The sequence below is a fragment of the Leucoraja erinacea genome, chromosome 9, assembly GCF_028641065.1.
Source record: "Leucoraja erinacea ecotype New England chromosome 9, Leri_hhj_1, whole genome shotgun sequence".
NCBI classification, from domain to species: domain Eukaryota; kingdom Metazoa; phylum Chordata; class Chondrichthyes; order Rajiformes; family Rajidae; genus Leucoraja; species Leucoraja erinaceus.
This window is the reverse complement of record NC_073385.1, coordinates 50,223,849-50,249,609: the sequence shown is the minus strand read 5'-3', so window position 1 is coordinate 50,249,609 and position 25,761 is coordinate 50,223,849. Positions and strand designations below refer to the sequence as shown.

Genomic DNA, 25,761 nt, shown 5'->3' with positions numbered 1-25,761 from the left:
GTGGTCGCTTGAGCCGTACGGCCTCGCGGGGCCGGTCCCACTTCGATCGCCGGAGCCGTATGGAGTTGTGCGGAGCTGGTCCTGACATTGCGCGGGGCTCCGAAAAACTGACCGCGTTTAAAAATTCTGCACGGCAACGGCCTGCCGGCCCGCAGCCGCCTCAACTCAGGCAGTGAAGAAAGCGAATGGTATGTTAGCTTTCATAGCAAAAGGATTTGAGTTTGGAGTAGGGAGGTTCTACTGCAGTTGTACAGGGTCTTGGTGAGACCACACCTGGAGTATTGCATACAGTTTTGGTCTCCAAATCTGAGGAAGGACATTATTGCCATAGAGGGAGTGCAGAGAAGGTTCACCAGGCTGATTCCTGGGATGTCAGGACTGTCTTATGAAGAAAGACTGGATAGACTTGGTTTATACTCTCTAGAATTTAGAAGATTGAGAGGGGATCTTATAGAAACTTACACAAATTTTAAGGGGTTGGACAGGCTAGATGCAGGAAGATTGCTCCCGATGTTGGGGAAGTCCAGGACATCTATCACAGCTTATCTATCTAAATCCTTTAAAACTGAGATGAGAAGAACTTTTTTCACACAGAAAGTGGTGAATCTCTGGAACTCTCTGCCACAGAGGGTAGTCGAGGCCAGTTCATTGGCTATATTTAAGAGGGAGTTTAGATGTGGCCCTTGTGGCTAAGGGGATCAGAGGGTATGGAGAGAAGGCAGGTACGGGATACTGAGTTGGATGATCAGCCATGATCATATTGAATGACGGTGCAGGCTCGAAGGGCCGAATGGCCTACTCCTGCACCTAATTTCTATGTTTCTATGTTTCTATATTGGGTGTGTCACTCACTCAACCTCCGCGTGGCTCCCACTTCTGGTTTGGTCGTGCTTGCCGCATGCCGTACGGCTCAAGCGATCACGTTAGGTCGCGCTTGCCGCATGCAGGCGCATGCTGGTGGGACCGAACCCTTTAGGTCACGCTTGCCGCATGCAGGTCGGATACTCGTGGGACAGGCCCTTTAGTTTCTTTACTTCTCTTCAAGCACAGGAAATCACAATTGCAGGTAATTCAACATGCTGATGCCTTGTCTCCTCCTTGTGACTTTCCGCATTACACAAAATAAGTGCCAATGCCAGTATTGCCAGTAGTAACCAAAATTAAGGTGGTCTGTGACTAACTGAACAAAATCCCACACAATAATACAATTAGTACCTGTAGTTATATAACAATAAATATCACAACAATAACAACATTATTACTGTACAATAAACAAAACAAATGCAATACAATAAACTAAGATCACAATAGCAACAGCAGAATCTTTGCTTACAACTAGTCATCGAGTCATACAGCATGGAAACAGACCCTTCGGCTTAATTGCCCACGCCGACCAACATTCCCCCATCTACACTAATCTCACCTGCCTGCGTTTGGCCCATATCCCTCTAAACCTATCCTATCCATGTACCTGACCAAATGTTTCTTAAATGTTGTGATATGACTTGGCTTAATATCTCCTCCAGCAGCTTGCACCACGTACCGACTACTCTTTGTGTAAAAGGTTGCCCCTCACATTCCTATTTTCCCTCCTCTCTTTAAACCTATGCTCTCTGGTTGATTCTCCGACTCAAGGTAAAAGACCACTGTGCATTTACCCTATCTATTATTTCATTATCTTATATACCTGTACAATATCACCTCTCATCCTCCTGTGCTCCAAGGAATAAACTCATAGTCTGCTCAACCTCTCCCAAAAACTCAGACCCTTGATTCCTTGCAACATCCTTGTAAATCTTCTCTGTACCCTTTCTAAGTTAACAACCAACAGGCTGACCAAAACTGAACACAATACTCTAAATATGGCCGCACCAATGTCTTCTACAACTGAAACATGACATCCCAACTTCTATAATCAGTACTCCAACTTCAGCACAGGCCAATGTGCTGAAAGCCTTCTTGACCGCCCTATCTACTTGTCATACTACTTTCAAGGAACTATGTACCTGCACTCCTAGATGCCTCTGCTGCATAACACTCCCCAGAGCCCTGCCATTCACTGTGTAGGTCCTGCTCTGGTTAGACTTCTCAAAATGCAACACCTCACATTTCTCTATATTAAACCCCATCAACCATTCCTCAACCCATCTGACCAACCGATCAAGATCCTGCTGAAAGTTTTAACAACTATCTTCACTGTCTACAATACCACCCATTTTTGTGTGTAAAGTAAGATGGTAGAGTTATTTTGGACTGAAATTGGAGGATAGCTTAGTACCTAATAAAAGGTGAGCTGATGTTTGTTAAGTTTATGTTGTGTTGTATTAAACTGAAAGTGAAATACTGTATCTGGCTTACCTCACTTCGCTGTCAAAGATCACAACGTGGAGCTGGACTGGATTGATACGAAATTTGAGGAAATAATTATATTGATTCTAACACGTGTAATCCAATAAAAAGCATGGGAGAAGATAGACAATAAAAAGGATTAAATGTACAATGATCCCCCTGTGTTTTGCCACTGGGATTGTTTTCAAAACAAAATCTTTTTGGGAACGAGTCGGACCGACTTGGCGGCGAGACGAGATCGGGATGCACTGCGTACAGTCCGCCCCAGTCCACAGTTACACTTGTGCATTAGAACTAAAATGTAAACTCCAGACAAAAGGTAATACCAAAGAAAAGTGCTTCCCTTTTCCAGTCTTCCCAGTGGAAAGAAAGGGAATATGGCATAGTGGCGAGTTGCTGCCAAACACCCCCAAAAAGGTGATCATCCCTTTCTTGTTCCCCAGCTCCACCCATATAGCCTCACTAGACAAACCGTCCGTAATGTCACCTCTGAATACAGCCGTGACATCCTCCTTAACCAACAATGAAACTCCCCCTCCTCTTTTTTCCTCACCCCTGTTTCTCCTGAAGTTCCTGTACCCCGGAACATTGAGCTGCCCCTCCCTTAGCCAGGTTTCAGTCATGGCTACAACGCCCCAGTCGCTCGTACATATCCATGCCCTAAGCTCTGCCTTACCCGTCAAGCCCCTTGCATTAAAATACGTGCAGTTTAAACCAACCCTCCTTCTTCGCTCTCCGGCATTTTACCTATCCTGTCCATTAACCTTTCCCGCACCATCCTCCATATCAACTTCTAGCCTCTCCTGTGCCCCTGTCCTGCACGAGATCCCACCCCCCTGCCAATAATAGACATACACAAATCACAATTTGTAAATCGGCATCATCATTATTTCTTCCTATAGGCAATAGGCAGCAGCTTCCCTGTGAGTTTAGCACAAGAAGCTGAGATGCAATCAGGTTAAGCATTGACTTTACCAATACCAATCCAAACATTCAAATGCAGCGCTGTAAATCACACAGGAAGAATTATGGAATGATATGGGCAGTGCACACTGGTGGTACAACTGCAAACTACACCACAACAATGAAGAATCTGATGGTCATGGAGCATGAAAACAGGCCCTTTTGCCCAACTGGCCCATGCCAACCAAGGTGCCGCATATATACTAGTCCCACCTGCCTGCATTTGGCTCATATCCCTCTAAGCTTTTCCCATCCATGTACCTGTCCAAATGTATATAACTGATCTCATTGGACAGCATGCAAAACAAAACTCGTTACTGCACCTCTGTATACGTGACACTTTGATAAACCTAAACCTAAATACAGTATATAAGGCCATTTATTGTTTTATTGTTAATGGAACTGAACTGGTTAGTGTGAACCTTCTGTGAAACCAGGAGACCAAAAATTCAATGAGCAGAACAACATTCCAAAACATCTTGAAGTGTGAACAGGTATTTTCTATTTCTCTTCCCTCTGTTCTGTGCAGAGAATCAGATAATCCCTGGGCCAGATTATGGGAGCACTTCAAAAAGCAGTTCCAAAATATAAAATGGATCTTCACCGAATTCGCTTGTGCTGTCACTTTTGCCACTAACTATGGACCAGACGGTTCTGAAGGAGGATCCTGACCCGAAACGTCACCCATTCATGTTCTCTAGAGATGCCACCTGGCTGCTGGGTTACTCCAGCACTTTGTGTCTTTTTTTAAAATGGACTAATCTGTTCTTTACAAAGATAATTAGCATTGACAAAGTTAAGAGGGACTAAAAGAGATGAATGTTTTTACTATCCAATCTGGTGACCTAAATTTAAAAAAAGATAATCCGGGTTACAGTAACAGCAACAGATTTTAATGGTAGCAAAAATGTGAAGAAAATGCACTTGTCAGCTGTTTAAATTAGTGAATCATTCATTTGGCTGAAATTGCAGATTCCTTGATTTCTGCATGAGATCTAAATCAAGGGCAAGGTATGAGCTGAAGGGCAAGAGAGACAATTGCACAACAGGTCATTGTTGCCAGCAGGAGACAGGGGCTGGTCATCTGATGAAGTACACACCAAAAGTGACCAAACCAAGACCAGGATACTGCAGATGCTGCTAGTCTGAAATAAAAACAGGAATTGTTGGAAACACTCGGCAGGTCAGGCACCATCTACGGACAGAAAAATTCTCAACCAGCGGCATTAAATTTACAGCTCCATGATAGTTTATTTCCAGTAATGGTAGTATTTCCAGTAACCTGTAATATTTCCAGTGGGCAACTCAGCAGTGTGGTGATAGAGTTGCAGCTTACAGCACCAGAGACCCAGGTTCGATCTGTACAGAGTGCTGTCTGTATGGAGTTTGTACGATCTCGTCGTGGGTTTCCTCCGGGTGCTCCGGTTTCCTCCCACATTCCAAAGACAGGTTTGTAGGTTAATTGGCTTCCATAAATTGTAAATTGTCCCTAGTGTGTAGGATAGTGCTAGTGTACGGGTGATCATTGGCACAGACTCAGTGGGCAATGGGCACTGTTCCTGCCCTGTACCTGTAAACTAAACATTCCCAGCATGTTGTGCATTTTATTTCACAATTATTCAATGCTACTTTTTGAGTTATGGTCATCATAGAGCAATACAGTGTGGAAACAGCCCCTTCAGCCCAACTTGCCCACACCAACCAACATGTCTCATCTACACTAGTCCCACCTGCCTGCGTTTGGCCCATATCCCTCTAAACCTACCCTAACAAATGTAACACATGGTTGAATTGGAGGTGGTGTGGATGGAGTGTGGGGGAATTTCCCACAGGGTTTGCTGGTGTCGACCTGGCACAACATAGCATGAAAGATATGTAGTATATGAACTTACTACCAAAACTCTTACCTTGACCAATGCCTCAGCCAAGGTGAAGAGAACACACACATTCTTGTTGACCCATTGTTTGAGACCCAAAAAAGGACAGTGACATGGAGTTTACAACATCAGAGCCAGATAGCAATGTAACTAGCCTTTAAGATCCTGTAATGCCCCTGTCCCACTTAGGAAACCTGAATGGAAACCTCTGGAGACTTTGCGCCCCACCCAAGGTTTTTGTGCGGTTCCCGGATGTTTTTGTCAGTCTCCCTAACTGCTTCCACTACCTGCAACCTCCGGCAACCACCTGCAACCTCTGGGAACCGCACGGAAACCTTGGGTGGGGCTCAAAGTCTCCAGAGGTTTCCGTTCAGGTTTCCTAAGTGGGACAGGGGCATTAATCTCCTCATTGAGTTTCTAGTATATACAGGAACAAAGAGTTTTTACCTCACGCAAGCAACCTGGACAGCCTGCTTTATCATCACTACTAAAGCATTTGTTACATGGATCAAGTCCATTCACACCGACAATGGACTTCAGTATCCATAACAATGCTTTGTCCCTGATAAATGTAAAGGTTCACTGATATTTTCTGAGCTCCAGCTATCCGAATGGAACAAATTCACATTTAATTTGCAGGGAGAACTAGAGTGTGATATAACTGTAATGATAATCCCTTTGAAGCTCAATAATGAACCGACTTTCTGTGATAGGGCTATTTTGAAACATTCAGCAGGTCAACCAGAGATGCTGCCTGACCCGCTGAGTTACTCCAGCATTTTGTGTCTATCTAAGCTGTAAACCAGCATCTGCAGTTCCTTCCCAAACAATCCTGATCCTATCTTGGGAAGGAAACACCGCGACCATCGCTTACACTACCAGGGACCTGTGTTCTCTGTGTCTTTTGCACTGTTATCTTATTTTTTGCAGAGTCTTTTCTATTTGCACAATTCATGTATAATTTATGTTTTGGGTGTTTTCTGATGTGTCCATGTGCCTATGATGCTGCTGCAAACAGGATTGTACCTGTACCTGGGCATCTGACAATAGACTTGGCTCATCTTCAACTATTTCACCTCACCGTTCACAACATTTATTGACTTCAACAAAATCAAGACAATATAAAAAGAAGCATTTCACTTGGGCAGCTTAAACCCCAGCGGTATGAACATTGACTTCTCTAACTTCAAGTAACCCTTGCTTTCCCTCTCTCTCCATCCCTCCCCCTTCCAAGCTCTCTGACCAGTCTTACTGTCTCTGACTACATTTTATCTATGTTTGCTTTGTTGCTATCTTCTCCCAGCTAACAATGATCTATTAAAGGCATTTTCTTTAATCTCCATTTCCTTTGTCCTATTTTCACACCTTACACTTCCTTATCTATGTATCTCCCTCTCCCCTGACATCAGTCTGAAGAAGGGTCTCGACCCGAAACGTCACCCACTCATTCTCTCCAGAGATGCTGCCTGTCCCGCTAAGTTACTCCAGCGTTTTGTGTCTATCTTCAAGCTAAATCAGGTCATTGTTTCACTTTGTTAAGATTACTTGTATAATTCCAGGAGAGCAACAAAATGCCCAGATGTCGACATCCCCTTCAGAACTCACCAAATCTGTATTCGTACTTTGATTCCATCCACATCTATTGTCTTCATTTTGAAGTCAACTCCTGTGAATCAGAGAAAAAACATTTGAATTTGATCAAGTGCTGGTAACAAAGAGATCAGATCAGATCAATATGACAACTGCAAGTCAGACTCCAGAGCAGGTTTCCAGTGCTTGTCCTTGGTTTGAAGTAGCACATCACTGAGTTTCCATTTCCCACCATTGCCCCCTCTCCAGTCAGTCACTCTCTCACATCACCCAACACACAAAGAATGTTTTGATTTTGCAGTAATTGACTTAAAAACAATAATTAAGATCCGCTGGAGTGAATTTTGTAATCTAGTACATGTAATCGGGACTGGACCCTTTTTTACCCCATCTGTAAGTCTATTATTACCCACAATGAGGTACAATGCTGAGAACTATATTCTGCACTCTGTATCTTCCCCTTTGCTCTATCTATTGCACTTGAGTTTAACTTGATTGTATTTACAGTATGTATGATACCTTTGATCAGTTCCGATTGGAATAGTTTCTTCCCAGCTGTTATTAGGCAAGTGAACTGTCCTCTCACCAACTATAGAGTGGGCCTGACCTCCCATCTCCAAGGAGACCTCCAAGGAGACCTTATCAAAAGAAACTATCTTTAACTGGACATTACTGGACTTTGTCATGCACTAAACATTATACATTTTATCCTATACCTGTGCATTTTGGATGCCTTGATTAAAATCATGTATAGTCTTTTAGCTGACTGGATAGCAAGTAACACAATGTTTTTCACGAGACAATAATAAACTAAACTAAGCATGCAAAACAAAGCGTTTCACTGTACCTCTGCATATGCAACGTTAATAAATCTAAATAGTGCATGATTTTAATATTTCTAGTATTATCTATATTTTTAATTGCCCTTTTGAGGCAATTGTCTACCATTTTACGTACAGGCAGAAGGTGTGAACTGGGTACTGATTTCCAATATTTCTTTCTTTTACATGAATGTAGAAGCTCCTGAGGGTATTGTGATAAATCCTCCTAGCTTCAGCTGCTTCATCAATCGCCACTCTTCTACATTAGTCATAAGCACAGTTGTCCTTTGATGATTATCCAATGATCAATTCCATTCACATCTCCTCCGTAAATGATGCAGTCCATGCCTGCCTGCAGCAAGACCGAGACAACATTCAGTCACAGTCAAATTCAGCAACATTTGTACCACAAAAGTGCTTCAAACTCTATTGTTGGAGGTGACCATCTATCAGGGAGAGTCTCAAGCATGTACTTTTGACATCCAACTACATTACCATCACAAGTAGCCCACTGTCAACATCTGAGGAATCATTACTGAACCAAAAATCAGCTGGACCTCTCACATGCAAATGATGGCACAAAGAGCAGTTTTATTCTGCTGCAAATGACTCACCTCCTCATATCTCTAAACCTTTCACTATGTACAAAGGTAAAGTCAGGGGTGTCGCAGAAACATTCCCCACATGCCTGACTGGATGAGCGCTGTTTCATTTTCTGATATTTGCAAAATCGGCACCATCCTGGACAAAGCAGCCTGCAAGACTGACACCATCTGCACAATTATCCCCTTCATCATTGGTGCGTAGTAATCATCATCCACAAAATACCCAACATGGGCTACTCACACCAGCTCCCAAACCTATAATCTGCAAGCATGTTTGATTTGAACCAATTGCAACTTCACTTCTTTGTTGTTTACCACCCTGATTTGGAAACGCATTGCCAATACTTCATTGGACCTGTTTCCTGGACCTTATCATCAATCAACAATGTGGGAATAAGTTAATGTGAAGGATTGCAGCTGCTTATGGCAATGCTCAATGCCACCTTCTCCAGAGCAATTATGGCTGGGCAATAATTGCCATGGTGCATCCGGTACGGTGGCGCATTGGTAGACTTGCTGCCTTACAGCACCAGAGACCCGGGTTCAATCCTGACTGCAGGTGCTGTCTGTTTTGAGTTTGTCCATTCTCCCTGTGAGTGTGTAGGTTTTCACTGGGTGCTCTGGTTTCCTCCAACGTTCTAAAGATGTGCAAGTTTGTAGCTTAATAGGCTTCTATAAATTGTCCCTAGCGTGAAGGATAGAACTAGTGTATGGTTTATCATTGATCCACGTGGACTCGGGTCCGTTTCCACGCTGTATCTCTAAATTAAACTAAAACTAAACCCACGTCCAAGAAATTATTACATTTTTAAAAAGCACAAGTGGTTCCATGATATGTTGCTACTTGACCATAAAAATACAATTGCTGTATAGAGGGCCTCAACAGTTAACCATAACTTTAAGACACAAGGAACAGCGCATGCTGGTTTGCAGAAGGAAAGACACAAATTGCTGAAGTAACTCAGCAGATCAGGCAGCATATCCGGAGACCTGCTAGGTTACAACAGCACTTTGTGTCTTTTATTTACCGTAAGTTTAGCAGAACGTCATTTGTAAATTGGCACTTCCATTCAAGCATGACTCATGTGAGATCAAGAGAAATTCGGAAGGATGCAGGAGTGGTTGTGTTCCAAGGCAATTAGTTGTAGGAGAGTTTACTGAAGCTTTTATTCTGCATCTAAACTGTTTTGGACCCCAGCTACAAATGAGACACACCAACCATAATCCAAAATGTTCTGTTCAATTATAGTGAACAGAATATTTGACATTGCATTATTTCATTTCTTTCTTACAAATAGCTTAAGTTTTACAAGGCTGCTGTTTGAGATCACATTGAAGAGAATTCATAATCTCAGATTTATTGTAAATACTCTGTGCAACAAAATTTTGTGTCACTGCTTTTTTTTTCTCTGGGAATAAATTATGGTGATACAGATGATTATTAGCGAATGGTAGGCCTGGTTGCCGAGGTAAACAAACCTTCTGGTAATAAGTTCCCTCAAGGAATGGTGAACGCTTTCATGATGCTTTGCTTCTGAACACTGGGCTTCTCTGTGGGTGTTCAAGATGTCATGGATGTTTTATCACCTGAAGCACTGACAGGAAGCAGCATAAAAGCTCACAGGGTTCCTCAAGTTTATTGGCAACAAAAGACTTCAGTTTACATACATGATTGAAGTATCATCATCCCTTCACCCTCTTTGGTTCATCTCACCACTCACTCTCTCCTCTCTGTAGCAGTTATCTCCTTTCTCGACTCTCAGCCCTGACGCAGCTTTTCAACCTGAGGCATCAACTATTCCTTTCCACCCACAGATGTTGCCTGCCCCTCCAAGTTCCTCCAACAAATTGTTTGTTGTCCCTGATACCAACATCTGCAATCTCTTGTGTCTCTATTTTTCAACTATTCCCTTATCAGCTTGAGGTTTTTGCAGGGTAGATATGGTAGTTCTGAATCTCACAACATCATTGTTAAACACAAGCTGCTTGATCTCGGGTTGATTTGAAGAACGTACGGCAAGCTTTAGTTTAGTGTAGAGATACAGCATGGAAACAGGCCCTTCGGCTAACCGAGTCCACACCGACCATCACACTAGTTCTATCTTATGTCACTTTTGTATCCACTCCCTACACACAAGGGTAATTTACAGCAACCAATTAATTGACAAATCTGCCTATCCTTGATATACTTACTCGGGTAAATTTGCTGCAGTTCATCTGTCACCGTCACATCCCCTGTCAGTGAAAAATATTTAACCTAACCACTACGTACGTCAGAAAACTGATGTATAGGGATGAGTATGCTGCACACTGAGTCTAACAAAGCAGAAGCTGAATTGATATGTACAATTGATTCTGAACCATCTCTAGGCTTATAAAAAACAACCAATTCGCTCCCTCACAGTTGAGCTGGAAAATTCCTGAAGCTTACTGCATCCTATATTATTGTATTGAAATTAAACCATTAGAGTGCATTGAAATGAACATTTTTTAAATTCCATTAGGCTGTGGGCCGAGGAGCTTTTTCGTTCAAGTTTGTGACCCAACTCACGGAACCACCTGAATTTTTAACATATTGTGTAAAAATATTATATAAATCATACCTGAAGCTCATCAAGACCAAAACCTGCACATTTTTTAAAAATGTGAGAAAAACCTCCAATTTTCCGAGTAGTAATTGTCCATCAATGCACCATTGATATTGAAGTTGGACGCAAATTGACCAGTCCCGCGCTTTGTTTTATGGTTGCTCGGCTGCGAGGACTCTGGGATCATGGCTGCCTCTTAATTACATCAAAACAACAGCAAGGTTTCCAAGGAATAAAGGTAATGCTAACCTTGCTGATCAATTTGTTTTTCAATTGATTTATCTTTATAAAGTTACTAGACTAAGTGGGACCCGTTGGGTCCCAGCATCACACGGGAGGGCTGGTCACCAACACAATATTCCACCTCTCCACCAATTCCAATATTGCTCACCAGTGGGGGTGGAGGGGGGGGGCTTTCTGTTGCGCTAGTATGGGTGTTGCAGGCCAAAGGTACTGTTTTCCAGAGGGCTAGTATACACATTGTGGGCTGAATGGATTCTTGGGCTGGCAGCCAACTGTTGCAACAATTTTAAAAGCCAAGCCAAGGCAAACAAGTGGGCTGCAGCCACCCGACAACCAAAATTCATTTTGTAAACACAAACTTGTTAAAAAGGCGAGGCAAACAATTGGGCTGCAGCCACCTGACAACCAAAATTCATTTTGTAAACACAAACTTTAAATAAAAAGGCGGACAATTTGGCAGCAGCCATATCGAGGGGACTCACCGTGGAGTAGACGTGCGTTCAGAGAACCGTGACCCTCTCGCTTCCTGGGACTGGTAGAGACTGAGTGAGGCGCGACACTTCTGGGTTTTATAGTCCCTCCTCCTCCCCCCTGCCACCAGCGGGGGCAGCAGAGAAATGGGGAACTTTAAAAAAACATTAATGTCTCTCTGATTTTTCATCGATGGGAAAAATCCTGCGGTCCCGGAAGGCGGAGGGGGGCTCTGAGCGAGGTGGTCAAAAATGACAGCCGTAAGTGGTGGCGTTCTCTTGGAAATCGCAGCACAGTGGCCCAAAAGCGGTAAAGATCAGACTTTTAGTAATATAGAAGATGATGTTAACTGTTAAATAAAAATGATAAATAACAAATCTAGAGCTAGGGTTAGGATTAGGGTCGGTCTAGTTGGTCAGTCGGTTAGTCTGACGGTCGGGCTTGTCAGTAGGCAGATGGATGCTGTGGTGGATCTGTCGGGCTGCCGGTGGGTGGAGAGAGTGGTCGGCTGGGCCGTCGGTGGGTGGTGAGAATGGTCGGTCCACCGGTGGGTGGTGAGAGTGGTCGGTCGGGCTGTCGGTGGGTGGTGAGAGTGGTCAGTCCTCCGGCGAGTGCTCGGTCGGGCCGTCGGTAGGCCGGTGTTGCAGAGCGTGCGGGCGGTCTGACGGAGTCGCACTATGATGGTGCTGAAGGTAGCCTGGGTGGCATGAGTCACACCCACACTTCCGGGTTTTATAATCCCTCCCCCCTCCCACCGGAAGGGACGTGGCCTTCATGGCGTGATTGACATGAGAGAGATTCTCAACATTTTTTAAACACTAATAACACTTTTATTTTTCATTGATGGGAAGAATCCTCTGCACCCGATGAGCGGAGGGGGGCTGAGTAAGATGGCCAAAAATCACAGCCGTAAGTGGTAACGTTTTATCTTAAATCAATATACAGTACAAACAGGAAATTGGAAAACCAACCATTTGCTGTGCTTTATTTCAAACCAACCACCACAAATCATTTGCTGTGCTTTATTTCAAACCAACCACCACCAACCATTTGCTGTGTTTTATTTCAAACCAACCACCACCAACCATTTGCTGTGCTTTATTTCAAACCAACCACATTTTCATTTTCAAACCACATTAAGAGCCCTCAAGGTCAGTAAAACCACACTCACAGTTTAGTAGACATGTGTTCAGTGTTATTCAAAGCCCATTTTGCAGAGACTGACTGAGGCACTCAGCATTTCCGGGTTTTATAGTCCCTCCGGAAGGGGCGTGGCTTTCAAGAGAGAGAATCTCAACATTTTTAAAACACTAATAACTCTTTTATTTTTCATCGATGGGAAAATCCTCTTGTCCTACACAACGGAGGGGGATTCTGAGTAAGATTGCCAAAAATCACTGACGTAAGTGGCAGCGTTTTTTCTAAAATCACTATACAGAACAGGAAGTGGTCAAGATCAGACTTTTAGTAATACAGATATTATTTTTATATAATACTAGACTAAGTGGGACCCAATGGGTCCCAGTCACAAGGGCCTGGTCCCCCCAATGCAACCCATGTGGGGAAGGGGGGTGTGGGGGAGGGGGGTGTGGGGAAAGGGGGGTGTCGGGAAAGGGGGGGGGGGTGTGAGGAAGGGTGGATGTGAGGAAGAGGGGGAGTGTGAGGAAGGGGGGGGGGTGGGGGAAGAGGGGTGTGTGGGGAAGGGGAGGTTGGGGGTTTGGGGGGAAAGGGGGGTGGGGAAGGGGGGGGGGTGGAAAAGGAGGGTATGGGTAAAGGTGGGTAGGGGAAAGGGGGGTGGGGTAGGGGGGGTGAGGGGGGGGAGGGGGGGTGGGGGGGGGGGGGAAGGAGATGTGGGGAGGGGGATGCTTGCACTCTGCTCACCCCGCACCTTCAGCTTTCGGCCTCACGCAGCAGTTCCCGGTCCCACTCCAGCTTCACTCAGAGGCTTCCGGTTCAACTCAGCAGCTGGTCGTGCTGCTCACCGCAGAAGCAGTAGCAGGCTGCTCATTCTCCGCGGGCTGCGCACTCCCCGCGCGGGCTGCTCAACACACTCCACCCCCTCACCTTTTTATTCTCCTCGCTGCTTTATTGACAGCGGGTTCCAGAAGGGGCGGTTTTTATGATTTTTAAACCTTCATAACTTTTGTACTATTTCACCGATCGGAACAAAACTTATTTGACTTGCAGCAGAGGAGAATGGTAAGGTGGCGAAAATTGTAGTGCTATGGGGGATCGTTTTTGTGCAAATTTAAATACAACGCACACAAGAAATGGTCAAGATGAGAGTTTTAGTAATATTATAGATAATTATACATAATTATTTATGATTACATGATATATATATTATATAATTATATATTATGCATTATATATTATATAAATATATTATGATTATATATGATATACATATCTTGTGAATATGACTGGTATAATGATATATGGTTTAAATAGACCGCAGTATGGAATTAGGCTCCCCATGGTGTAATATGGGCATTGGACACTAGATGGTGCTTAATTTTTCGCTCTCATTTTCTAATTAGTTTAATTAATTAATGTGCAACTTTTGGCGAGTTATGACTTCCTTCTCAATTATATTTTATCTAAATCTGTGCAAAATTTCATGTCGTTCCGATTCATGGTTCACAAAAGTTAAATTCTACACACATTTTTGATGCTCGGCCATTAGCCTATATTGAATAAAGACATCTTGAAGACAAGATGGGTGAAGACATCTTGGGCAAGATCTAGTATTTGCTGACGGTCTCTTCCTACAATGCTTGATAAGATATGGTGGTAATGTTATCCCTACTCGATTTTCTTGGCGGCGTTTTATAGCGTAGCAGGCAGAGTCTTGTTTTACCAATATTCCTTTGGATTCCAGTCTGCCAGCAACGAATGGTTCAGCATTTGTCAGCATTAAACTTCATTGCTTTTCACAATAATTCATTGTTCAAAGCATTTAAAATAAACCCACTGATGCTATTGGTTTCCTTTGGTGCCAGCCATACTCAGTTGGAACATGGTTTCGGTGAAGTTAGAAATCTAAGTCCCATTCTTGTGACTGCAGCACATGGTCTTAGCATGTAGCCCAGATTCTAAGTGCTACATCACTCAATATACAATTTTTACAGGTTAAATGTCCAGCCAAGTTACCATCACAACCTCTCCAATGGATGATAAAGGCCCTGAGGTGAACATCTATAAATTCTGCAAACTGGTTGAGTAATTTTACTTTATAAACCCTAAATCAAACCTTTTGCCCCAGGGTGGAAATATCTAACGCTAGAGGGCATGGCTATAAGGTAATAGAGCGGGGATGTTTAATGGAGGTGTGCGGGGTAATTTTATTTCACATAAAGTAGTGGCCGCCTGGAATGCATTGCCATGGGTTGTGATGGAGGTAGATACGAGAGTGGTGTTTAAGAGGATTTGGATAAGTACAGGGAATGGAGTGATATGGATATTGTATACGCAGATGAGATCCGGTTAACTTGACCTCTTGTTCGGCGCAAACATTTTGGGCTGAAGGGTCCGTTCCTCTGCTGTACTGCTCTGTTCTTAACCCAGTTGCACATGGCAGGCACCCTCTAAATTACACTCAGCTCCACTGCACAAATGCAGAGACCACTGTGTTTGTGCAGTAACATCTTATGGTGTGCAGCATGCACAATTAGATGTCACTCACAGGATTTTATTTTGTGCATTTGAGGCCTGTGAACATTGTGGACCATTTATACTGAAGTAGACATTGCCTGGAATGTGGACACCTGCTATAACATCAGTTAAAGGTGATCCTGACTTTTCTGTTCAGTTGCTGTTAGGTCTGATTGCTGATCTTTTTGAAGGTTTAGTTTAGTTTTGAAATGCAACATAGAAACTTCACCATCGGCCCACCGATTCCATACTGACTACTAATTAGCCATTCACATTAGATCACTATTATCCCACTCTCTAATATCAATATTATCCACTCCTTACACTCTAGGGGCAATTTACAGAGAGAATTAACTTACAAACCCACACGCCTTTGGGATGTGGAAGGAAACCAGAGTACTTGGAGGAAACCCACATGGTTTCCGGGGAGAACATTCAAACTCTGCACATACAGCACCCAAGGTCTAGCGTTGTTACAAAACCTACCATCAGCGGCGCTACAGATCTGCCACTGCCTGTGCGTGCGATTCCGGAGGCTTTGGGGGGGATTAAAATGCAGGTTTGTATTGGTTGTCGGAGAGGGATTTCCTTGGGCTGCTAGCTGATGAAGAAAAATCGTTCGGGCTTCCGTTCCCGTTTTTTTTTTTTTAATTGCTGGACTAATTAATCGCTGCTTTGAAGTTAAACGTCTTCTATCGCCTTCAACGCCTTCAACATCATGGATCGCAATATCAGGACAGGACAAAACAAAAGGTATGTCGTTTATTTAACATATTATCTTGCTTTTTGGTGTGGCTTCATGTGGGCAGAAAGGCATGTCATGCATGGTATGAAGAGCAAAAATTTGTAGTCTATAATGCCAAAATTGAAACATTGAGGAAAAGCAAGGTGTACAGAATTCCTTATTTGTTACAATCTGAGGAGTATGATGATGCTACTGATTATGATATGCCAATGTACCAGCTAGCAACCGATCTTCTCCATAAAGACTTGGTCTTTTGCTCGAAATTGTAATTTCTTTACCTGTCTGTTACGGACTTACAGCATATAATACAATAATATTAAAGTTCTGATCTTGAGAATATCACATTTTTGAATTTTCAAGGCAGTCTTGGTTTTTATTACTATTTCCGCCTACTGGGGCACGCTCCGGTCTTCAGTCGTCGCTCCGGTCTTTGGTCGTCGTCGCCGCAGCGTTTGTTTTGGGCCCGCGCGGCTCCACGGGCCACTTTTCCCGACAATTATCTCTCAGCAACTTCCTAATACCAGTAATCAGATCACTTATTCATGCCATTTGCAGTACTTGTTATGTTTATATTAACTGCTGCATTTCCTGCATCACAACATTGGAGTAACTTTGACCGGAAAAAGTACCATGGTAAGTTTGGCTTCTGGAGTATAACACACTGTTTATACTGGGATAGATTTATAGTTTGAATTGCACTGCCAGGGGTGGTGGGGGAGACAAACAGGGCATTTAAGAAGCTTTCAGATAGGCACATGGATGTACAGGGAATTGAGAGACATGGAAAACGTGCAGGCAGAGGGGATTAGATTAAATTGGTATTTTGGGCTAAAGTGCCTGGTCCTGAGCTGCACTGTTCTTCTATGCACTGATGGCAAGAGTGGAATAACTGGTCTTGGCTGGTAGCCTGAATATCCCAAACTAGTGGTCAGGTTCTTTAAAACAACAAAGGCAGCCCTGAAGTTAATTCACCATAGGTCCACTGCAATTACAATAATGTCACAACTGCTGCTTGTTTAATGGCTATTAGATTGTCACAGTTCAGTATTAAAATGTAAGCAAGTAAAGGGAATTGCTGCACAATGTGTCAGTGCAGCTAATATAGTCAAAGATAATCTTGGTAATGAACTGTCAACTTGTTTATTTTACCATTCAGTTGCAAAGCATCTTTTCATAAAATGATCAGAATCTTCCCTTGGAAAACAGCAATGCCAGACAAAGTACAGAGTGAATGAACACATGATTTGTTCTGAGGCATCTGCCAGTAAGGCATATACCCCCTTGTAACTCTAGGGCGGCAGAAGCAAAGTGCTGAGATGCTTAAGTGTTGATTTTCAATTACACCTTTATTTGTTTGGAAATGGGGCTTGGAACCTTAGCATCTGATGGATTTAGCTGTTGCTACTTTCGGACATTTTTGATGTATTTAAGGGCTAATAAATGATGAAGTATGTTTTAGTTAGTGATTTTCAGCTATTATATTGTCAGTCACATCAATCGAGTTTATATTTTGTTGGAATCATCGAACTTTAATGGTTGGTTTGGCTTCTGGACGAGCAGAAGGGAATTGTCAAAGGCAATCAAACTCTTTCCAACGGGAAGTGCATTCCAATCAGCCAAGCCCTCATTGAATGGTGGAGCAGGATCAAAGGGCCAAGTGTCCTCTTCCTGTTCTTATTTTGTTCGTCTGTAGGTTTTTACATATTGATCTGTTCATCTTCCCAAGCACCCCAAAGCCCGTCAGCTAATTCTTTCCCATATGACCAATAAACAGCACTATTTGTTCCAACGATTACGCACACAGCCAGGTTGGCTAAACATTGAAAAGATTCCTTTGTCGCAATGGTTTTGTAAACAGCCCTACTTTTCATTTTTACTTGGCAAAACTTTCTCTTCAATTCATTAATGAGTTATATAAGTCTAATAATAAAGTTAAGAAGTTGGAATGTTATTGCAATCAATTAAATTTCTCCCTCATGTAAGGATTAAATCAAGTCACGTGAAAAGGAAGGCCAAAAATATCAGATCCCAATCATTATTCCATGAGATGTCCTTGAAACTGGTTTTATTCTATTTCATATAAATAAATTATTTTAAAATATATATATTCCGTTGTACACCCCAGCCATTCTTTCTCTTCTCTCCTATCAACTAGAAGACACAAAACTTGTAAACAACCGGAAGCAGGAACAGCTTCTTCCGCACTGTTATCAGACTACTAAATGATCCTCCCATAAGGCAGGGTCCAGTCCTGATATCCCAATCTACTTTATGCAGACCTTGTGCTCTTTTTTTTATCTGCATTTTCTTTGTAACTGTAATACCATAATTCTGTAACACTATATTCTGCATTCCGGTATTTTTCTCTTCCTTAAAAATAATAAAAATCCCATCACTGTCATCCTTCACTTCTTGAGTACGAGGAAAAATGTCATGAGAAAAATAAGCTTTCTGCTCCAAAACTACCGGTCATGATTTTGAAACAGCTATCAGAAGCAAGGACACCAATAAATGTCCAAGAAAGAATGTTCAAATGTGTCTCATATCAGCAGCTAAAAGCACAGAAATATTTGACTCAATACTATGAATGATATTCAATCTGGTAACATTTCAGAAAATTGATAACTATTAGTCAGTAACAGGCACAAAAACAGCAACACAATCTTGACATTTCTGACAGGTCTCCTTGTTTACAGTCCTAATGATACTTTCATAGTGTATCACAGAGTTCATGCTTATTCGCCATACAGAAATTCACATCTTATTCAAACGAGTTTGTTTTTCTCCAGCTAGCACTCGTCTGTTCAATATCAAATAAGAAATTAATCCATTAACAAAACCTCAAAGAGTTTTCATAGGCATTGTCAATTATAAATTTGATGATAAAAAGTTCAACTCCTTTCCTAATGTAAAGACCTGAGAACATAACAGGGGAGATAAAGGATAAGTGTGTTGAAAAGTGACATTTCCTTAATTGGCCACATGCTGCTTCTGGATTGAAGATAGTTAGCAATCCTCTGAGGAAGGGTCTTGACCGGAAACGTCACCAATTCCTTTTCTCCAGAGATGCTGCCTGACCCGGTGAGCTACTCCAACATTTTGTGTCTATCTCCTGTAATCACAGGTCATATTGTACTTGTGGTTTGTGAACCTAATTCCTTTAACAAAGTCTGAGGAAAACAGAAGCACAAAATAATATGACAAGCAGCTCGGAGCACACTAGTATTTCATTACAGTCTTCTCCTGTGGGAATGGCCGCTATGGAAACAAGCCTGACTGGTTGTAAGTAACTCCTCATTGCATACACATCTGGGAACAGATTCACACAAGCAATGCAATTGGTTCAGATAAGTGCAAGGTCAGCTTCCTACAGTAAGTGAGAAAATAGATACATCAAGGGTACATCACAGACAGGTTTTGTTTTTACAGTTGATCGTGTCGAGCCATTTTCCCAAAGACGTATTAATATGTTGAAAATAATAAGGTAAGCTCGTAACAATTTACATTTATTTTAAAAGGGAGGTATCACAAAATGTATCATCACCACAGGCTCAGAGTTAAATGATCTCAGCGTGAGCAGCATTAAAAGGACTGATTAGAAATGAAAAAAACTGCATATGCTGGGAAACTTAAATAAACACAAAAAATGCTGGAAACACTGAGGGGTGGCAGTGACATAACGGCTGAGCTGCTGCCTTACAACTCCACAGACCCGAGTTTGATCCCGACTGTGGGTGCTGTCTGTGACCACGTGGGTTTTCTCCGGTTGCTATGATTTCCTCCCACACTCCAAAAACGACAGGTTTGTAGGTTAATTGACTTTTGTAAAATAGTAAATTATTCCCAATGTCAAGGATAGTGTACTGGTCGGCACAGACTCAGTGGGCCAAAGGGCCTGTTTCCATGCTGTATCTTTAAAGTCTAAAGTCTAGTCACTCAGCATATATATGAAAACTTTTAATATTTCATCAGATTTAGCAAAAAGAAAAAAAAAACAACAAACAACTTACCTCTGCAGAAAAATTGCAACCTCTTGCAACCGCAAGAAATGCAACACCTGTCCTTTTACCTCCCCCCTCGACTCCATTCAAGGACCCAAGCAGTCATTCCAGGTGCAACAGAGGTTCACCTGTATCTCCTCCAACCTCATCTACTGCATCCGCTGCTATAGATGTCAGCTGATCTACATCGGTGAGACTAAGCGGAGGTTGGGCGATCGTTTCGCCGAACACCTCCGCTCGGTCCGCAAGAACCTACCTGACCTCCCGGTGGCTCAGCACTTCAACTCCCCCTCCCATTCCCAATCCGACCTCTCTGTCCTGGGTGTATCCATTGCCAGAGTGAGCAACACCGGAAATTGGAGGAACAGCACCTCATATTCCGCTTGGGGAGCCTGCATCCGGTGGGCATGAACATTGAATTCTCACAATTTTGTTAGCCCTTGATGTCTCCTCCCCTTCCTTAGCCCTCGAGCTGTCTCCTCCCATCCCCCAGCCCTCGGGCTCCTCCTCCTCCCTTTTTCCTTCCTACTCCCCGCCACCCCCTATCAGTCTGAAGAAGGGTTTCGGCCCGAAATGTTACCTATTTCCTTCGCTCCATAGATGCTGCTGCACCCGCTGAGTTTCTCCAGCATTTTTGTGTACCTTCTGCAGAAAAATAACCTGTTTCCTCTCATTCAGGTCTTTTCTGATGAAAGGACCTGGAGCTGAAACATTAAGTGTTTCCATTTCCATAGATGTCCCCTAACCTGCTGAATCAGTCAATATCAGGTCTGCTGCGGTGGCTTCCATTCCTGATCACCATTCACCAACATACAGATGAAGTGCAAGTGCGAGGATTTGGTAAACACAGGATTTGACCGCCAGGAGATTGACTGCCATATTTTTGCACAACTGCCTTAGTCCATCATATTATAATAATAATAATAATAATAATAATAATAATAATAATAATAATAGTATCTTTTATTGTCATTGCACATCAGTGCAACGAGATTTAGTATGCAGCTTCCAACCGATGTAAAAGAAGAGTAAAATAAATAAATAAGCTGTGTGACGTGACCATCCGAGGGGGACAGTCCAGGAGGGATGGGGACACTCAGCAGGGCTGGTTCAGAGCCGCTATAGCTCTGGGAATAAAGCTGTTTCTGAGTCTGGAGGTTCGGGCGTAGAAGGCCTTATAACGTCTGACGGAGAGAAGTAGTTCAAACAGTCCGTTACAAGGGTGTGAGGAGTCTTTATGGATGCTGACGGCCTTCCTGAGGCACCGTGTGTGGTAGATGCCCTCCAAGGCTGGTAGCTGTGTCCCACTGCGCTCTGTGGACGACGTGCTGAAGAGCTCGCCTCTCCGTCTCATGCAGCTGTGATACCACACAGAGATGCCATACGTTAATATGCTCTCTGTGGTGCAGCGGTAGAACGTTGTCAGCAGCTGTTGGGGCAGACCAGTCTTTTTTAATGTCCTCAGGAAGAACAGTCGTTGCTGTGCCTTCTTGACCAGCGTAGCGGTGTTGATGGACCATGTGAGGTCCTCAGAAATGTGAGTGCCCAGAAACTTAAAGCTGGACACTCTCTCCACACTTTTCCCGTAAATGGAGATTGGGGCGTATTCTCCATTATGGGACCTCCTGAAGTCAATAATCAGCTCCTTGGTCTTGGAGGTGTGTAGTGACAAGTTGTTACGTGCGCACCAGTCCGCCAGGTTCTGCACCTCCGCTCTGTATTTTGTTTCATCACCGTTGGTGATCAGCCCAATCATTGTTGTGTCGTCTGCAAACTTCACAATGGTGTTGGTGTCGAATGCAGGAACACAGTCGTGAGTGAAGAGGGAGTAGAGCATGGGGCTTAGTACACAGCCCTGTAGTGTGCCGGTGCTCAGGGTGTTAGTGGAGGACAGGTGCGGGCCCAGTCTCACTGCCTGCGGTCGCTCCGTCAGAAAGTTCAGGATCCAATCGCATAAAGGCGAGCTGAGGCCTAGCTGGTGGAGTTTGGTGGTGAGCTTGGTGGGGATGATCGTATTGAATGCAGAGCTATAGTCAACGAAGAGCATCCTCACGTACGTGCCCTGTCTGTCCAGGTGGGTCAGGACAGTGTGAAGAGCCAGAGATATGGCATCCTCTGTTGAGGATTAATAGAATTGATTTAAAGATACAACATGGAAGCAGGCCCTTCAGCCCATCAAGTCCATGCCGATCATCGATCACCCGTTCACACTAGTTCTATGTTATCCCACTTTCGCATCCACACTAGGAGCAATTTAAAGAGGCTACTCAATCTACAAACCGGCATATCTTTCAAATGTGGGAAGAAATCAGAGCACCAGGGAGGAAATCCACATGGTCACAGGGAGAATGTGCAAATTCCACATGGACAGAACCTGATGTCAGGATCAAACCCAATCCTGAGAAATTAGATCTACTCAGTCCATGGTAGCATGTTGCCATACACCAGCACAATTTTAGATGGGGGCAGAGGAGAATAACATGAGCAAATATGAAAATATGGAGGTACTTGGCCTTGAACAACATTCAGCCAATTCAATGCATGCCAGCTCTATTCCCTTTACTCCTGCTCATTTTTTTACCCTTATACCACTGCAACATTGTCTTTTGCACATGTGCCATCAATTCTCTTTTGATTCTTTGAATTATTAATGTGTGGGAAGGAACAGCAGATGCTGGTTTACACTGAAGATAGACACATTTCTCCCTGTGGGAGAAAACCAGAGCTCCCGGAAAAAAAAACATGCATTCAGGAAGAGAATGTTCAAACTCTCCACAGGGGCAGGATTGAACCTCAGATCCATGGAGCTGTGAGGTAGCACAACTAACTGCACCACCCTGCTAAAGCACATCATCTTTTCAAGTGTAGAATCTTGGCTTGATTACTGGGTTAGTTTTGCAAATGTCTGCTCTACCTAATCCCACTGTTTAATTTGCAGAAAGTGAAGATTGTTTTAGTGCTGCATTATCTACTTTAGCGCGAGTAACCTCAATTGGTCCCTGGATCGTGCTGACACAGGAGTAAGCTCCACCGCCCGCTGTCCTGTTATCCATCACCCGCTGACCCGCTCCGCTCTATGATCTTTGCTCTTGTGCTGGTCCCCTCACTGTCCAGTCTACATTGAAAGACACGGACCGGGCAGTGAATGCCATGCATTGTCACCCAGTGCAGCAAGTGAGGCCATGTCCTGCCCACGGCGGCAGTCGGAATTTAAGGAACGGCGGCCGCTCGCAGCCACCCGAGACACTTTCCTCCCCAGCCACAATGCGGTGGCTCCTCGCCCAGATCGCTGCGGCAGCAGTGAGTGAGTGAGTTGCTGGCATGATCCCCGACCCCCTCCTTCTCAACACTCCTGCCTGTGCTGACCCGGGCCAGACTCTGCACATGCTGTGAAAGGAACTCTCCCCCAAATGGTCCCTTGAACTAGTATTGTCATTCAATAAGATCACAACTGATTCAACTTGTCCCGGTGTGCTCCTGTTTTTACCACCATCTCTCCACCTGCCGTCACCCTCCACCCCCCCACCCATTCAGTCATTCAGAATGGAGGAGATCTGGAAGTCATGGGCGTTGAATTGTCACTTTATTTATTTATTTATTTTGAGCGCTAGAAATTCTATGTCCCACCAGGCTTTTTTCAAAATTTAGCAACTCAAAATGGGGGTGCATCTTTGATGCAGGTGTGTCTTCATTGCCGGAAATTACAGTTCCAGCCCTCCCGCATGGTCATTTCTGCAGGGATCAATCCCGAGGTTATGTTTTGAATATTTTTCTGACTGTATATTTGCTTTATAATTGCATAACTGTATTCAGGGAAGGGAGGGGAAAAGCAGGGCAAGAAGAAGGGGAGAAACAAGGAACTGCGGACGCTGGTTTACCAGAAAGACACAAAATGCTAAAGTAACTCAGCAGGTCAGCCAGCAACCCTGGAGAATATGAATGGGTGACATTTTGAGTCAGAACCCTTCTTCAGACTGATTGTAGAGGTCAGTCTGAAGACGGGTTCCTATCTGAAATATTACCTATTCATATTCATCAGGGATGTTGCCTGACCTGCTGAGTTACTCCAGCATTTTTCTCCTTTCCAATAGGAATGAGAAGGTGTGACTAATCACCATTACTTGCTTGTTCTGACAGTTCACTTTTTTTTTAATGTATTGTGTGGCAATCAACAAATAGATGATCCATTTATGTATTTCTCAGATCTAAATTGTAGCACTGCAACATAACCTGGACAATTTTGGGTCAGAGGGTATTACTGTAACGCACTCTATTTTGGAGTTGCTCGATCTTCCCTGGCTCGTCTCCAGTTGGTTCAAAATGCTGCTGCTCGCCTTTTAACTGGAACTCAAAAGAGGGAGCACATAACGCCAATTCTGGCCTCCCTCCACTGGCTCCCGGTGCACTTTCGAGTTCATTTTAAAATTCTTTTATTTGTTTTTAAATCTTTAAATGGGCTCGCCCCGCCTTACCTCTCTGAGCTGCTTCATCCATACACTCCTGCCCGGTGCCTCAGGTCAGCTGATCAGCTGCTCCTGGAGGTACCGAGGTCTAAGCGGAAGCTCAGAGGGGATAGAGCCTTCTCTGTTGCTGCTCCGGCACTATGGAACACTCTGCCGTTGCACATCAGACAGGCCCCCTCACTGTCCATCTTCAAAACCAGTATTAAAACACATTTATATTCCTTGGCTTTTGACCCTGCTTGAGACTTTGCTCCTGTTTTAGTGCTTTTAATGTTTTTAATTTTATTGTTTTTACTCTCTCTTTTAATGTTTTTTATTGTCGTGTAATAATTTTTTGTCCATGATCAGTCATGTACAGCACTTTGTTGCAACAGTGGTTGTTTTTAAAGTGCTCTATAAATAAAGTTATTATTATTATTATTATTATTATTATTATTATTATAACAATATTTAATATTGTCAATTGGAAAGGCCTCGTCTAGGAAACATAAAATGGGTGAAACGTTGTGAAACAGTTAAGGTAAAGTTCAGAGAAATCAACAGATTTCTAGTCTGAAGGGTCTCGTCCCAAAAAGTCACCCATTCCTTCTCTCCAGAGATGCTGCCTGTCCTGCTGAGTTACTCCAGCTTTCTGTGTCTATCTAACAAATTTCAATAGATGTGGCACTCAACGTATCTAACCACTGTGGGGCAGCAGAGAGGATTAGTATGGCATAAGGATCAATCGGAAAACCAGATGAAATTATCATTGATGTCACCCACTTAACAGAAGCAACTTTTCAATTTTTTTTAAAGAAAATCAATGAACATTTTTGAGAGAAGCAAGAGTTTTTTTTGGGAACTTGTTTTCTTCTGTAATTTCCTACTTGGACTCTTTGGTTAAACCAGGCTTTGGCACCCAGCAGAATGGTTATAGGAACTGTTTTGGGATTGGATCACTGAAGTGTCTACACATCATTACAGCTTTTGAATTGTTCTATCTCCACGCATGTTCAACAACTAAAACACCAGCATGAACCTTCAGGCTCATCCATCGGACGTATTCTGTATTCCAATGGTGCTGCCCAAGTCACTATTTTGAGCGTACGGCAATGAAAGAACAGTAAATCCATGTAAAACGAGTGTTTTCAATGCAGTACATAACGTTTCTGCAGCAAAGTGCAGGTGGTACAGATTCTCCTGGCACTCCCCTCCCATTACTGGAACTTGCCCACATTCCCACTCACCACTCACTCTTCAGCAGCTTGGTTATGTTGTGGTGTGAACACATGGGGACTACTTTCCGAGATCTGTTTTTAGCTGTGGTGAAAAACTCAACATATAACATGCTGTTTTTGTAAAACTTATGTTACCTGAGGGAGCTCAATGGTGCTGTTTCTAAACAACTGATA

General features: G+C 43.3%; 1 protein-coding gene across 1 annotated transcript in view; it reads right to left on the bottom strand.

The window, feature by feature from the left end:
• rab15 (RAB15, member RAS oncogene family) overlaps nucleotides 1–25,761 on the bottom strand; it is a 146,898-nt gene that overhangs the window by 46,611 nt on the left and 74,526 nt on the right. Inside the window, exon 3 of the mRNA XM_055640780.1 lies at nucleotides 6,795–6,855. Coding sequence (XP_055496755.1) covers nucleotides 6,795–6,855 — 61 coding nt within the window. The remainder of the gene's footprint in view (nucleotides 1–6,794; nucleotides 6,856–25,761) is intronic.